General features: G+C 36.5%; 4 protein-coding genes and 1 pseudogene across 4 annotated transcripts in view; 1 reads left to right on the top strand and 4 right to left on the bottom strand.

The window, feature by feature from the left end:
• LOC125207629 (putative aminotransferase TAT2) overlaps positions 1–15375 on the bottom strand; it is a 45457-nt gene that overhangs the window by 25088 nt on the left and 4994 nt on the right. The window lies entirely within an intron of this gene.
• Positions 246–1227, top strand: LOC125203081 (uncharacterized). Its single transcript, XM_048101355.2, has 2 exons — positions 246–495; positions 559–1227. The coding sequence occupies exons 1-2, from the start codon at positions 322–324 to the stop codon at positions 1150–1152; spliced, it is 768 nt and encodes a 255-aa protein (XP_047957312.1). The 5' UTR covers positions 246–321; the 3' UTR covers positions 1153–1227.
• On the bottom strand, positions 2474–3983 carry LOC125207811 (uncharacterized). The gene is made up of 2 exons (XM_048107310.2): positions 3477–3983; positions 2474–3029 (listed from the first exon to the last, which is right to left on the bottom strand). Exons 1-2 carry the CDS (start codon positions 3912–3914, stop codon positions 2679–2681), a joined length of 789 nt encoding a protein of 262 aa, XP_047963267.1. The 5' UTR covers positions 3915–3983; the 3' UTR covers positions 2474–2678.
• Positions 7753–9929, bottom strand: UF3GT (UDP-glucose:flavonoid 3-o-glucosyltransferase). The gene is made up of 2 exons (XM_048102902.2): positions 9005–9929; positions 7753–8486 (listed from the first exon to the last, which is right to left on the bottom strand). Exons 1-2 carry the CDS (start codon positions 9857–9859, stop codon positions 7962–7964), a joined length of 1380 nt encoding a protein of 459 aa, XP_047958859.1. The 5' UTR covers positions 9860–9929; the 3' UTR covers positions 7753–7961.
• Positions 13033–13660, bottom strand: LOC125208591 (homeobox-leucine zipper protein ATHB-52 pseudogene; annotated as a pseudogene).

A 15375-nucleotide genomic window follows, 5' to 3' on the forward strand; every position in this document is an offset into this window, starting at 1 on the left:
AGTCTTCAAAAATGTGATTTGAATAATAGAGGAGTAGTTTACACTTTACCAGCAGTTGGGATTTACATGGATGTGACATGTACACTTTACTAACATTTACACTAATCTTTTCCAAGGCTGTAGTTAATAAAGAAGATGATAAAAAGGGGCAATTGTCTCAGCAATTACCTCACTATACATCTAGACAATGTCAAAAGCCACCTTCATCTAAACCTAACCAATATATTAATCAGAATCTAATTACATAGGCAACCTTTAATCTCTATGAATCATAAATGAAGGAACAAAGACTATGTTCATCTAGGACTAGGAGCTTTCGAAATGGCACCAGCGTGGAAGGAAGAATACCTGGATTTTGTTCTAGTCCCGGGAGGTTTGCTAGTCATGGTGGGATATCATCTGTTTCATCTCCACAGATGCATCAACCGGGCTGAGACGACGGTTGTCGGATACGAAAACTACAACAGGAGAGTTTGGATAGCAAGAGTGTTGGAGGTTAGATTATACTGTTAGTAACTTTTACATAATAAATGAGCTTTGATGGAAAAGATTTTGCAGGCTGAAGTGAAGGACAGAGATCAAGCACTTACAGTGATGGGGAACTACTTATCTGCAGCAATGTCTCTGGCCTCGGTTGCCCTTGCTCTCAGCTCGTTGATAGGGGCGTGGATCGGGAGCTCGTATCACGGTGAATTCATAGCTGCTAGAGTCTATGGAAACATGAGTTCTACCATTGTTTACATCAAATACCTTTCCATCCTCTCCACCTTCATGGTCTCCTTTGCTTGTTTCGTCCACGCATCGACAAGCTTCGTTCATGCCAGTTTCCTTATAAGTCTGCCCAACTGTGTGATGCCTGCAAGCAATGTTGAGAGTGCAGTCATAACAGGGAGTAATTCTTGGGTTGTCGGGCTTCGATCACTCTACCTAGCATCGAATCTGATGCTGTGGATTTTTGGCCCGATCCCAATGTTCGTTAGCTCCGTGGTCATGGTAGCGCTTCTGCAGTACTTAGATAGGAATACCACCCCACTGCCTCAGTATGATCGACCGATGAGTTACGACTCGTTCAAGAATATCGATGATCGGGAAGAATCAGAGGACAGCCTGAATGGGACATCGAGTCTCCTACCCACTCCCGTTCGGGCGTGAGTAGTTTCTAATTTTGTGAAAATGTACTATACTATCTATGTTTCATGTTAATTGAGTCGTATCACTTTTGGGTGTCCCGAGGTAATCAAGTCATTTCTTTTTTGGCAACATCGATCATTTTAATCTTTTTTAATTTATAATATCCAACTTTATTAGTACCTCTCAACTTAACTCACTATACACTACCACTTTCTTAAATCCGGTGCTAAAAAGAGACATCCCAATCAACGGGGATGGATGGAGTATTTCCTTTCATATCATAGTCAAACAAAATGGAAATGGCAATGGCAAATAATACCAAAGATTTCAAATAAATAACAGAGAAGTTTGTAGCTATATATGAGTGGATTAGGTGATTTTCTCTAATGTGAACTGTGATGGCTCAACGATTCTTTATATACAAATAGTAAAAGAAACAAACCACTCAACATAGGAAACAATTGTACCAACAGAGCCATTTAATTAATTCATTTTGACTAGTTCTTAGAATATTAAAAATGAAAAAAAATTATCATGGTTTTATTTGTATTTGATAATGATGCTATACAAATTATTGCTATTGATAATGATGTCATATATGTACGTGAAATCGTGAATGTTCTATTGCCTAATCAAATAATGCTAGCAAATGTATCTATTGGGAAATTTTAATTTTTCGTTTATTAGCGAAAAGTATCATTATAAAGTTTGTAATATATTCTATACTTTCACCTTCAATTTTCCATACTATATGTCGGTTTTTTATTTTTCAGTATTTTTAACAATCATGGTGGTTTCTAGACTCTAGTGGACTTATGTTAACTTTTATTTTTCATTTGTCATTTGTTATCAGTTACGGCTACTATATCACATTTGCCTTCTAATCCTAGCAATGGCCCATTTTCTAAATCAATGAATTGAAACATTATTTGATGTTGCTCACAACATCAATCGTGTCATGCCTCTATTGATACACTCCCTTCATCTGCAAATATAAGTTCCATTTTTAATTTCCATTTTAGTTCATCCGCGAATAGGAGTCGCGGAGGAAGTATTATACGTATTCCATATATAACTAAAAAAAAAATTAATAGCAAATGTAGAATAAATAATACCACGCAAATTGATATGCCCATCTTATATAATGTTATTATAAGACTTCATAATTGACCTTATCATTCCCTCTTGTCTAAACCTCATTCACTTCAAGAAAGAACTAATACAACTCTCTTCATTAAACCATTACTTTTTTCATGCGATAATCTAACATCCTTAATGGAAGCATAGATAGTAGTACTACACCAATTTTATTTAACAAACATCCCTAGATATTCACAAGAAAGAAGAAAACCATCTTTTCACATGCTATATTAATCTAAATCAATGAAATGCCGCACCATACTTATAATACTTAAATCTAAAAATAACGTCACTACTGTTTTTCCTCTTCTGTATGGTTTGCATGCATATAACTATAGAAGCATAGCTTATTAAAATCTGTGGCTTAATGAGAGTTTGCCTAGTTAATAAAAACAAAATAAAATCACTCAATCTTGGTTGACATTTGATGCGACAGCTCTAGCCCAAAACTTGATCTGAGCCTTCATATCATCATCCTTGGATCCCTTAGCACCCCATTTGGGTGCATTTCTTCCATGCTCTTCTTCTTCGTGTGATTCCGGAATCATGGTTATTGCACTCTGCAACTTGGCCACACCCACATCGAATCCTAAATCTTTGAAGCCTTGCAACTCTAACGATTGCAAGTCGCTCAAGCTCTTTTGTGACTTGAGTTGATTCATCGCCCGTCTTGGCCTCAATCTCTCCAATTTTCGGTTTTCAAACTCCACTTTTTGTGGCGATGGTGTGTTGTTAGAACTCATAATTGATGGCACGCCCTGCAAAAAAGGCAATCGGTTGGAAATTTATCATAAAAGAATAGACAATCAAGAGGAAAAAAATAAATAAAAATGGCGTGACATTGGAAAGTTAGGTGACCCTCAAGTCTTGTGTGTATGTTTTAAAGAGAAAAAGAGAATACTAATATTATTAGTTTGGACTGGATCACTAATCATATGTTTCCAATCATTTTTCTTCTACACCCTAAAGATTAGGCAATTTAATTAACCATGACATAGGAGTAGTACTATTTAAGAACGAATTAAGTCATAAATATGTTCAAATTCAATAATAAGAACTAGAGCTAGCAAACATTAAAAATTATACTAGCATCAAAACAAAAATCAATCATACTACTACATTTTAACTAACCATCCAAAAATATTTTGTAATCTATTAATCATACAAAAGAATAGATCTAAATTTTCAAAAAAAAATAGTATTACCTTAGCCACATGATTAATCGTAGGACGTGTGCTTTTCAAAGAAGCTTGCCTTATCAATTTTCCCATAGAGAATTCGATCTCCTCTTCCTCCTCCGAGGGTAGGCTCGCGGGCATCGACGGACCACGTGCTAAATTGCTCATCCCCGGCGCCGCCTTTTCGCTGGCTTTGGCTATGGGATTGCTATTTTTCCTTTCCAAAGAAGGCGGCGCCTTCATCAGAGTAGGCGGCGGCCGCGACAGCTTCATGATGGATTCGTAGGTTTCTTCGTATGACTTTCCGACAGGCCGCGGCGTGTCGACATGCTTGTTTTCCGACATGGCTACTTTTTTGTCGAGAGGGCTGTTGAAGAACCAGCGGCTGTCGAGGAGATTTTCCGGCGCCGCCGGTTTCTCTCCGGCGCCGTCGGCAAGGGGAAGAGGGTTTGGAGAATGGTCCATTGCTACCTTCTACTTTCAATGATGGATTTATTTATATATTACTAGTAATATATATGTGTACGTATTAGTATTATTATAGCTACGGATTCTTGATATTTTTGAATATTTTTTTGTGATTAAATTATTATGGTTGTCGTCTTTGTATCAATTGCCAAAAAGGAAAAAATGTGGTTACAGTTTAGAGGTCACGTGCTTTGATTACTATTCATCCATTGCTAATTGGATATGAAAAAAAGAAACTTATTAATTTGTTTATATATTTTATATAGGTAAATCGTCTCAAAAAATTCAGTCCGAATATAATTTGAATCATTTAATTTGATTTGTTCGCAATTATCTAGAATGTAGTCACCGATTTTCTTTCCTTAAAATGATGGCAAAAAAAAGTTCAAGCTTCATGATTTTTTCAATTGATTTTGAAAAAAATTGTGTCAAGGGAAAATTTAATTATATTTCAAGATTTTTTCTGGAAAATTTACCTTATTTATATAATGAGAAAATCAAATACTTGGCAAAGCCGCAATTAGAGGATTATTCGTGATTTGGTTTAAGTTTTGTAAAAGATATTTTTAATTTTTACCTGCATTACGAAATCTGGCTAAGGAAATGATAATATCTCGCCACATTTATAGATGGATTATTTATTTTTAACTGCTTACGTGGAAAAAGAACTCCTAAAAATATGGCTCAGTGATTCGTCCTTGCATTGTTGGATTGTATAACGTATATTATAAATAATTTCATCTTAAAATTAGAGTATTTTAAAGACTACATCATCATCATGTGTGTAGGTTTTAAAAGTCACACACGCAGAAACATTGTTTAAATAGGAAGAAAAACAAGTGGGTACATAACATGAATGAAATGAAATTTGATTAAATTAATTAATTACTAACAAATTAGGTAGTTTGTGAATATTCGCAAGCATATATTATCAAACACGATTGATTCTCAACCACGGCTTTTGTCACTACTCACAGTACCACTACAACTAGCTCTAATAACAAATAAAAAATATAGAATTTGTGGAATTGAACATCACGTAAATAAGATCGTCACCAGCATCAGAAAACAAATGCAATGCGAAGGTCATAGTGGCAATAGATGGTAGACCAAGCCTAAACTAAACCTCAATCTCAAAATTTTGGGGCAAAGATGCCACCCGAGATATCCTGCAACGACGTCAGAAGTAGATCTTGGTGAGTTTTGGCCTTCATGGGCAGACGCTAGAGTCGGTCCGACCCAAACTCCAACTAAATTTGTCGTTGGTTAGCTCTATAATACATAATCCAGATAGCACTTATCTTTTGAGTGAAATAAAATATTGCCAACAAATGTCTCCTTTCGATGAATGGCCGCAAGAAGTACTTTAAGTAATGAATATTCTCGATATTTTGAGATGAAAGAACCCCTTATTCTCTCAAAATATCCAATATTTCTGTTGGTAGTTAATTAGCACCCGCTTTGAATATAAATTATATTTATATTAGTGATATAGAGACGCACGTAAGGTGATGGACTGATGGCACATTGCATTATTAAGAAACCTATTAAGTCACAAATAATTAATCATAACAATTGCTACATGAAGTACAGCTGTCATGACATTATATTTATATATTTTTGTTTAATTACTAAGTAACCACATTCTAGATAGATAAGGGGAAATTGTGAGGTGCATGAATTTAATTGGAACAAAATGAATGTCATTCAAATTTTGGAAGAAGAGGATGTCATCACAACAGCCCATGTGCTTTGTCTTTTATTGCTAATCAAGAATTGATACTTCTGACTATTAGATATTTTTTTTCTGGTAACGACTATTAGATATTTTAAACAGTGATTATATTCCTAATTTTCTAATTCTGACCTCATTTCATAATTTATTGCAATTTTTCTCGACTAAATTACACTAAAAAATGAGGACAAAGATTATGGATATTCGGATACGTGATGGGAAACCATACATGAGCTTATCTGGATTTGCGTGCCCAAATGCATTGAATTTGTGTTAAGACTACTGGCGGATCGATCCACTGAACGCAACTCGTGAGGTCAGACACAACTAAGAATGTTGGGGTCGGAAGGCAGAGACAGTTTAGCAGCCGTCGTTAACAATGGATGACAGATGAAGAATGACCTCAGTCCAGAAGGTTTAGGGTTAAACCTTCGTATTATAAGATTGGCAACAACTCTGTTGATCGAATTTAATGGAGTTTTTCGACCCTCATGGACGATGGTAGAACCCCAATACTATTTTGACCCAAGAGCCATGTTGGTGACATTTTTTAATCTTAGATTATGAAATTACAATTCTAAACGAATGTTACAAAAATGATATACTCACTCCCATATTTGTTCTAGGTTGTATATCATTTTTGCCTAATGAATTAGTTCTAAAATTATATTAATTGAATACCGATTAAAGGGAAAATAAAATTGAAACGTTCCCCAACAATAAATTAACAAGGGGCACATCTTAATTCTTAGCTTTTTGTAGTCTATTTATTACGTGTGTCACATGCCTCATGCTATCTCTACTGTTTTTGTGGTAATGCAGTGTGCTACGTTGACGTTCACATGAAAGATTACATAGAGCACGACTGCACGACTACAGTAACATCATCGATGTTAATTAAATTGTTGATTTGAAATGGACGCCATACCTAAACTCATCAAATTATTTAATTTAATATTACTACAAGATTTTGCTGCCTAGCTACAATGTGACTTCATCTTAGTAATGCAATTTGGAATGGTCACAAAATCAGAACATATCAAGTAGTACTAGTAATTTACAGACAAATTTTAAAGTTGATATCAAAAACCCAAATTTGGGGGAAATTTAGATGTTTACATGCAAATACGATTTACTTATTTGTAATTTGTAGGAAATGTTAATTACCATTAATTAATATTATATTAAACAAGTACATTCAAATGGGCCTATAACAATTAAACAACTACTCCATCAATTATTTTAAGCCCAGCATACATAAGTTATAGTATAGCCCAATTTATCAATGGCCCAATTCTGATGACAAGACTTTTAGTAAGAGAATGAATGTCTATATATTTTAGGGGTAACTGCTTTTAAAGTCACCAACTTTCCATGAATTCCAGTTTTTCCCATGAACTTTAAAAGTTCGTGTAATGTCACAAATTTTATTGTCGGTTGTCATTTTCCCATGTCAGGTTTTCCGGTCTGATTCAAACTGTTCGTTGCCTATTAAGACAATGTCCAAATTCTTTATCTTATTATCGTTATCTTCGTCTTTGAAATAGCTTTGCGTGGATACCTTGTACGCCTCAATCGGAACTCAGATGAAGAAGTTATGACCATTATGATAGTACAAGGTCACGGCCTTCATCAAATGGGCCGTAATCAGAATGAATGCCTATATATTTTATGTTCATTTTGTCCTCCAATCACTCTTGTGCGCGTTGCATATATAAAATTCCAATTGACCTAGTCAGGTTGGGTAATCCAAACACAAGGAGGGAATAAGTGATCATATAAAAAACAAAGTAGTTGTTACCATTTCCTACTCAAACTTATTGGCTTAATTAAGATAATATTGATTGTGGTTTGAATTGGGCCGATACTTACAACCAAGCACGACGTAAAAACTACTACCAATCATTGTTGTAATTAAAAAAAATAAATTAAATTACCACATACTTCATAATGATTGCCGGCCCATAGGTGCCAAATTCTTTGAGTGTGAGCTTCATTTTTGTTTGTACCCTTTCAACACTGACAAAGACTTTCTCCACAATATCAAAATAATCCGTCTTTATAATCAAATATGCACTGAAAAAAATGAAACAAATGAACTGATGAGTAAATGGTCTAGTTTCCATAAATAAGAAAGACATTGCATAAACTCCACTTCACATATACTCCTTACAACAAGATCTCAACCAAAGCCTAAAAAAGTGTTGGTCCAATTGTTTGCCAAACACTCATATAATGCATATATCAAATTTCAAGACATGCTTTACACATTAATACAATCACAAATCTTAAAAGTAGTAATTAAAACCCTAAAGTTGGTACAATTGTTGGATAAAGCCATCAATATAATTCTCCATATAGCCTTCCCCTGAAAACACCTCCCTCCACTTTGCATGATTCCGCCTGACCACCTCCCCGACGCCGCTCCCCTCCTCCATCGCCGCCTCCACGGCCGCGCACAGGTCCTCCTTCGAGAACCACCCCATGTCCCCACGCGCCACCTCCACCGCCACCTCCAGCTCCCCGGCCAGCAGGCGCGTGTTCAGTATCTGATCCGCCAGCCGCGGGACGAGCACGATCTGGCAATCGCTCAGCAGCGACTCCCACATCGACCCGAACCCGCAGTGGCTGACGAAGCACCCCACCGAGGGGTGGCTCAGTATCTGCGCCTGCTGCACCCACCCCCCGTGCACCACCCCCCTCCCCCCCACCCTCTCCAAAAACCCCTCCGGCAGCGCCTCCTCCACCGTCTCCGCCCCGTGCGGCTTCGACACCGCCACGAAGAACGGCCGCCCCGTCATCTCAAACCCTAGCACCAGCTCCTGAAACTGCTCCTGAAAAATAAAAAAAATAAAAAGTATTACTCCCCCGTCCCTGAAAATTTGTCTTTTACTCCCTCCGTCCCACATAATTTTACTTACTTTGACCCGGCACGGGTTTTAAGAAATTTAATGGAAAGTAAGTTGAAAAAGTTGGCGGGATGTGGGTCCTACTTTTAAAGTATTAGTTTTATAATAAAATGTGAGTAGGAATGAGTAAGTGGAATATGGGGTCCATTACAAAAAATGATAAAAGTGAAGTTGGACAAATTATGTGGGATGGCCCGAAATGAAATATTGGGTCGAATTATCTGGGACGGAGGGAGTACCATTTTTGGTAATGGATCCTATATTCTACTAACTCATTCCCAACCACATTTTATTATAAAACTAATATATAAAAATAGGACCCACGTGCCACCAACTTTTTCAACTCATTTTCTATCCCATTTCTTAAAACCCGTGCTGGATCAAATAGTGACGAATTATTAGGGACAGAGCGAGTAATTTAAAATAAAAATAAAAATAAAAACCTTTTTCAGGATCATCTGACTCCCAAAGGCGCAGTATAGCACTGATTTTGGCGGGAAACTGGATAGCCAGGTTTCCCACCTGTCCTCCAGTTTCTGCCCATGGGCAGAAACTGGAGGGAGAACCGGACCGGTCAGCAGGACCGGTTTTTTGTACTGGTCGGACAAGTAGTCGCACATGGGCCCCTCGAGCTCCCGGCAGGTGCGGATGCCGATGGCGTCGCAGCGGCTCATGGCGGCGGTTATCCGGGCGTCGAAGCGGGAGGCGCCGTAGTCCATGGCGATGAAGGAGAGGGAGAGGGCCTCCTGGCCGCGGAGGACGACGGTGGAGGAGGGGTAGCCGGGGGGAGTCTCGGCGAGCTCCTCCGCGGTCATGGGGCGGTGTTTGGGGATGGGACGGGAGGGGACGATGCCGATGGCCATGCAGGAGGCGCAGATGACGTTGTGGCAGACGGTTTTGGCGCCGACGGAGGCGGCGAGGGAGGGGATCCAGTCGGCGAAGTCGTAGAAGACGAGGTCGGGGCGGAGGGAGAGGAGGAGGGACTCGACCTGGGGGGCGGTGGAGTCGAAGGCGATGGCGAGGGGGTCTTTGTCGGTGATGTCGATGTCGGAGGCGGTCTGGGCGCCCGGGGGGAGGCCCGGGACGTGGGGGATGGTGATGACGTGGAAGTGGATGAGGGAGGGGTGGAGGTTGTGGTGGCCGAGCTGGAGGAGGGGTTTTTGAGGGAGGAGGATGGAGATTGTGTGGCCGCGGGAGGCGAGGGAGTTGGCTAGGTGGATGAAGGGGGTTATGTGGCCTATGGCTACCCATGGGTACATTGCTATGTGGAGCTTCTTTGGGTTTGATAGGTCAGGCATGGCTATGGCCTCTTCTTCTTCTTTTTTCTTGAGAGAGATGATATGTTATTATGAATGGAGGGAGGTGGAAAGGGGTATTTATGTATAGTGTATGAGTGGTGAAGTTTGGTGATTGTGCTGATTGTGGGTTGGTGGAATAATGTGATTTCTTTTTGATTTGTTTGGCCTTCTTCCAATTGTTTATTTTGTTAGTGATGAATTGTGATCTTCTTCTTTTTTTTTTGTTGGTGACTAGTTGGATGTTTCTTTATTTTGGTACTCCATTTAATTGTTTTGTATGATGTCAGACCACTTCTTTTTCCCAAGAGCAGGATATTGGTCAATCCCAAAGGAATCTTAAAGACCATCTCCAACCATTTATACTTAACTCAAATTTATTTTTGAGTATACGTAACACCAAGAAGTAGTTTTACTCCAATCATTTACACCAAACTCAAACTCATTTTTGAGTATACGTCACACCAAAAAGTAGTTTTACTCCAACCATTTACACCAAATTCAAAATTTACACCACTTTTAGGTTTTTATCTCACAAAATTTTTGCAGTAACACCATATTTAGTGCTGTTTCACAAAAAAACACCAAAAATGGGTTTGGGTTTGAGTTTAGTGTATGGCTGGAGAAGATTTTTACACCAAAACTCATTTATGGAGTATGGTTGGAGATGGTCTAATAATATGACTATTTATTGTGGACGGATGAACTTTGTTCTTTGAAAGAATAATAAATTTTGATAATAATAAAATTTGGTTAAATTTACATAAGTGCTAAATACAAGATTTGAAATGAAATTCAATTTTATTTAACTGTCTTATATGTTCAAATTCAAATAAACTGGATAAATCCCTGTATATGAAGTCAGTATAAATGTCTGATCAGTTCATTTAGTTGATACAATGCATCATCATTTTTTAATCAATAATAATTGGGGTGACATCAAATTTAGATAGAGCTACCTTTTTTAATTACTCTATTAAAACACTGTCAAATTCCGAGGATATAAAGTCTCGCACTTTTGACAAATATATAAATAAATGAGGACATAAGTATAGTGCCAAGCATCATTTGAAAAAAAATGATGATTTAATAAAACATCAGCATTAGCAAAATTAAATATTGACGAGGTCTGTTAGTGGACATTTTATTATTTTTATAATTAAGTTGGACGACCTAATTATTTTTTAACTAATGATTTATGTATTTATGGTGGGAGACGTATTCCCTAAAACTACCTAATTAATACTATTATTAAATACTAGTTTCCATAAACATATATATCAATGTAGGTACTACTTGATAGATGTGATCGTGTATCTTTCTATTAATACTACTATTATAAAAGTGTTACTCCATTTTCTTACAAATTTCAATATATTTATATAATCTGGATTTATAACTATAGTGATATGTGGTGAATGTAATTCTAAAAAAACTCAAGACAAAAACAAAAACAATATATATAACGTATTGTCTTGTATGTAATTCAATTCAACAAATAATCGATATTTAGTATCAACTTAATGACATGAAATTTTTTTCTTCATTGTTTATTTTAAATGTTGCACATAAAGTATGTTTGATCGAAGGTATGATTGAGGGGAGTTGGTGAAATGAGCTTATAATATTGTTTACTTGTATAGACATTCTTCCTCTATGTTTGTTAGGTTGAGTTGCTTAAAATTACGAAATTTTCTTTTGAATTTTTTTTTCATGTAGTGTGTCAATGATTGATTATGAGCTACATTTCATACTTAAAAAGTCACATTCTAGGAATAACATAACAGTAATTAAATAGAAAACTATTCACCTATATTACTGAAACTTTAAAATATAAAATACCTATCTTTTGAGTAGAGTACTACTCCTTGCTAATAAACAAATAGGAGTAAATTAAATAACTAATCAAAGGATCAAGTTAGTTAATATATCAACATTAATTAAAGCTCATGGTTTGGTGAAACTCAAGAATCTATAGTTGACAACTTAATTAAAATTAAACTAATGATTACATTTTTGAGTGTGTATATAGAATGTTGCTTTAGGTAGGTGGGTCAAACAACACGATTAAAAAACGACACTTCAATTCTGATAATTATTGTTTTACTCCTTAGATGAAAATGATTTATAGCCTGAAGTGAACAAGCAAAACGAAAATCTTGATTATTTTTTTTTACTTTATTTCGGGATATTACAAAAAGTTATCGACAGATATACTGACGGATCACAACAAGATTTTAAGGACTTGTTTACATTAGGTGATAACTTAGATAGTTAAGATTAATATATTATAGATGCTAATCCATTTCATCCTACAATTGATTGATTAATTTGAACTCAATTCGATTATGCAATCCTTCAAAACTCAATCTTAGTATTCGTCAATCTAATCAACTAATTTCCATCTAATTATTAATGTCATAAATTTACCTTTTAAATCAAATCAGCCCATTTAATTGAGATAAACGCCATGTCAGCCCATTTAGTATTATCTAGCCAAACCCAATTAAACTAAAGGCCCAAAAATAATGAGTCCAACTCTCAATGTAATCTAGCCCAATTCAATTAAACTAGCTCAAGTTTACAAAAAATGGCCAATTCAATGTAAACCATATCCCTAAATTACATTGGCAATTTTAGAAAATTTAAATGCCTCATCGTTCAAATACTTAATCTTTCTGTACTTTATAAATACATACGATTACTCAAAATAAACTTCCTCTTTGAGTTTATTGCGACTTAATACCTTTTGAGTTTTGACTAAAGATGGCTTAAAGTCCAAATTTGCCTCAGTCATAGAATTGATCACCAAAATATACACGAATTCTTCAACAGATTGAAATCCTATACAACTGCGAATCCATAAACTAAACTTGCATAGGGTCAGACAGTGGATTAAGTCGTGGCCGTATCGGAAGGGTGAGGCGTGTGATTGTAGTTGAGAGTAAAGGACGAATAAAGAACAAAAGTGAACCTCAAACTCGAATGGTTAGGGCAGAGTTGCCGCACCATGGGATAAGCAGCAACAACAAATGACAAATACAATCAAGTTTTCCTATCTTCATGGGCTGACAGTGGGATCAGTCGACCCTCGACAATACCTGAATCCGTCACTCTATATATATTCAATCTCTAGCTTAGAACAGGAAGAACAACAAAGACAAACAAACCAAACATGATCAAAATAAAATTAACACTTTATTAAACCGATGATGATACTAAAAATAGTAAGCTAAGTTACATTACATTACACCCAATAATCTCTCTCATTGACAACTTCTGAAACCGGACAATTTTGCCCCTTTGGCACCAAACAAGCATATAGCTCTTCCACATTCGGCCAGTTCGCCGAGTCATCGTTATGGCTCGAGCCGCCGCCGCCGCCATCCTCGTCGCAGCAGCTGGAGACCGCCGACACCCGGCCGCCGCCAGCTTGAGCCTGCCTGAAGCCGATCAACATGTCCTGAGCTCGCCTCAGCTCGGCGCGGAGCATGTCCACTTCCTTCTCGAGCTCTCTTTTGTCGGCCAGCGCGGCCTCGAGCCGGACCTGGGTGACGCCGTGGTCCAGCTCGAGGCTCTGGGTCTTCCAGCGGGCGCGCTTGTTCTGGTACCAGATGGCAATCTGGCGGGGCGGGACCCCGAGGTCCCGCGCCAGCTGGAACTTGCGCTCCGGCTCGAGCTTCTTGGCGGCGTCGAAGCTGGCTTCTAGAAGCCGAACTTGCTCCTCATTCAGCCGCTTCTTCAGTGGTTTTGGAGTTTGAGGGTTCATTCTTTGTTAATTTTTCTTTTTCTATTGGTATAGGAAATTATGTTGAATGTGGGATTTGGAGAGAGATAGTGTGTGTTTATTATATAGGGTGCAAGGATGTCAAAATTATAGGAGAGTGGGGCCATAGGCTCCCTCAATTTTGAAATGCTAGATAAATTGCAAAAAAATTATGCAAATTGTACTTTGTTCCAACTTCTAATAATTAATTAGAAAAACAAAAAAAAATTGAATTTATTTGTAATTATCCTTAGAATATAGAATTTTTAGGTGATATTGTATCTGATATGGCAACTATGTAATCATATATATGTTGGTAGCAATGTCATTAATATTTAAACTTCTCGTTGAGTTAGCCACGAAGAAAACATAATCGTTGCATTAAAAACATTACTAATTACTAGTATATTGCAAGATCACATAGCTAATTCATTCATCTAATGTATTATTATTCCTCATTGTTTTAAGAGTACTACTATAATGAGAACACGGTTTTATGATGTATTGTCAAATTTATGTTAATCAAGTTTAAATTTTGCTTTGACTCAAATATATGTTAATCAAGTTTAACTTTGCTTTGACTCAAATTTATGTTAATCAAGTTTAACTCAAGTTTAAATTTTGCTTTGAAATACTAACTAAGTCCGTCATATTTATCACTAGTTTCCTTTTCGATCCGTCCACCAATACTTGTTACACTTATTTTTTTACTGCTTTTGGTAATGCATGGACCTCACATTCCACTGATTTTTCAACCCACTTTTATTGTAGTACTATTTCTTAAAACTCGTGTTGAATCAAAGTGTGATGTTTAATGGCAGACGAATGGAGTATATGGCATGAAATTTTTTTACTCTGCCACATGCAAATATGTGGGAAAGTATACTTTAATTAATACTCCGTATTTATGTGGGTTTTGAAATTTTAATTAGATATATGAGGTTTATTTACAATAGGTGGTGGTGGCTTGACTTCTCATGCATGAGGGGCGATCGAGGGGACTGTGTTCACGTGGGTTTGGTCCTACATTGGAAAGTCTAGAAATAGTCTCTCTTTTTTCTTTATCATTCTATTCTTGTCTTTTAGGTTGTGGGGTTGGGATAATATATATTCTACTTATTAAAATAGTTTATCTGTTTCTGGATTAAGTTGAATGATTGGCTTATAATAACAATACAAATTGAGTTCCAAGTTTGGAGCATGAACTTAGGCCACCTTTTTCATTTGCACCAAATGGATTTCAATAAATAATGTAATGTATTTATCAATTAATGTTTTCTAGTTAGAGCAAAAATATCCGACTTGCATGAAAAAACACTTCAATTTTAAGGACTTGCGTTATTCCTTTGCATACGCAAAATCACTTAAATCTTAAGCATTTGATAATAGACTGAAAAAAAAAAAATCAATTTCTTAAAAAATAGAAGATAGTAAGTAGTTTTTTCTTTTTTTTTTTGTGAAAAATATGTGTATGATATATTTGAACTTATATAAAGAATTATTGTCGGCTCTTAAATTATGAAAATTTACTTATAGCTGTGTGGATGGGTTGATCCATTAGTAGATTGGTTAATGCTAACCAAAAATTTGAGTTAACATATTAATTTTTATTTATTTATCCATTGAAAAATACTCTCTTGACCTTATAACTTTACTATTTTTCCACAGCAAATTTATTAAGCAGGTTCAATAAACTTTAATGAAGTTTGTAAGATAATCAACGCCTAGATCAAATTACCTAATCAGTACGTTA

Source organism: Salvia hispanica, chromosome 6, assembly GCF_029641045.1.
Source record: "Salvia hispanica isolate PSC_SH4W2 chromosome 6, Shi_PSC_v1, whole genome shotgun sequence".
Classification (NCBI taxonomy): domain Eukaryota; kingdom Viridiplantae; phylum Streptophyta; class Magnoliopsida; order Lamiales; family Lamiaceae; genus Salvia; species Salvia hispanica.

Coding starts and splice junctions, on each gene's coding strand:
- LOC125203081 (XM_048101355.2), top strand. CDS start 322: ATGGCACCAGCGTGGAAGGAAGAATACCTGGATTTTGTTCTAGTCCCG. Junction 496..558: donor GGATAGCAAGAGTGTTGGAG/GTTAGATTATAC, acceptor AAGATTTTGCAG/GCTGAAGTGAAGGACAGAGA.
- UF3GT (XM_048102902.2), bottom strand. CDS start 9,859: ATGCCTGACCTATCAAACCCAAAGAAGCTCCACATAGCAATGTACCCA. Junction 8,487..9,004: donor GTCAGATGATCCTGAAAAAG/GTTTTTATTTTT, acceptor TTTATTTTTCAG/GAGCAGTTTCAGGAGCTGGT.
- LOC125207811 (XM_048107310.2), bottom strand. CDS start 3,914: ATGGACCATTCTCCAAACCCTCTTCCCCTTGCCGACGGCGCCGGAGAG. Junction 3,030..3,476: donor CGATTAATCATGTGGCTAAG/GTAATACTATTT, acceptor CCTTTTTTGCAG/GGCGTGCCATCAATTATGAG.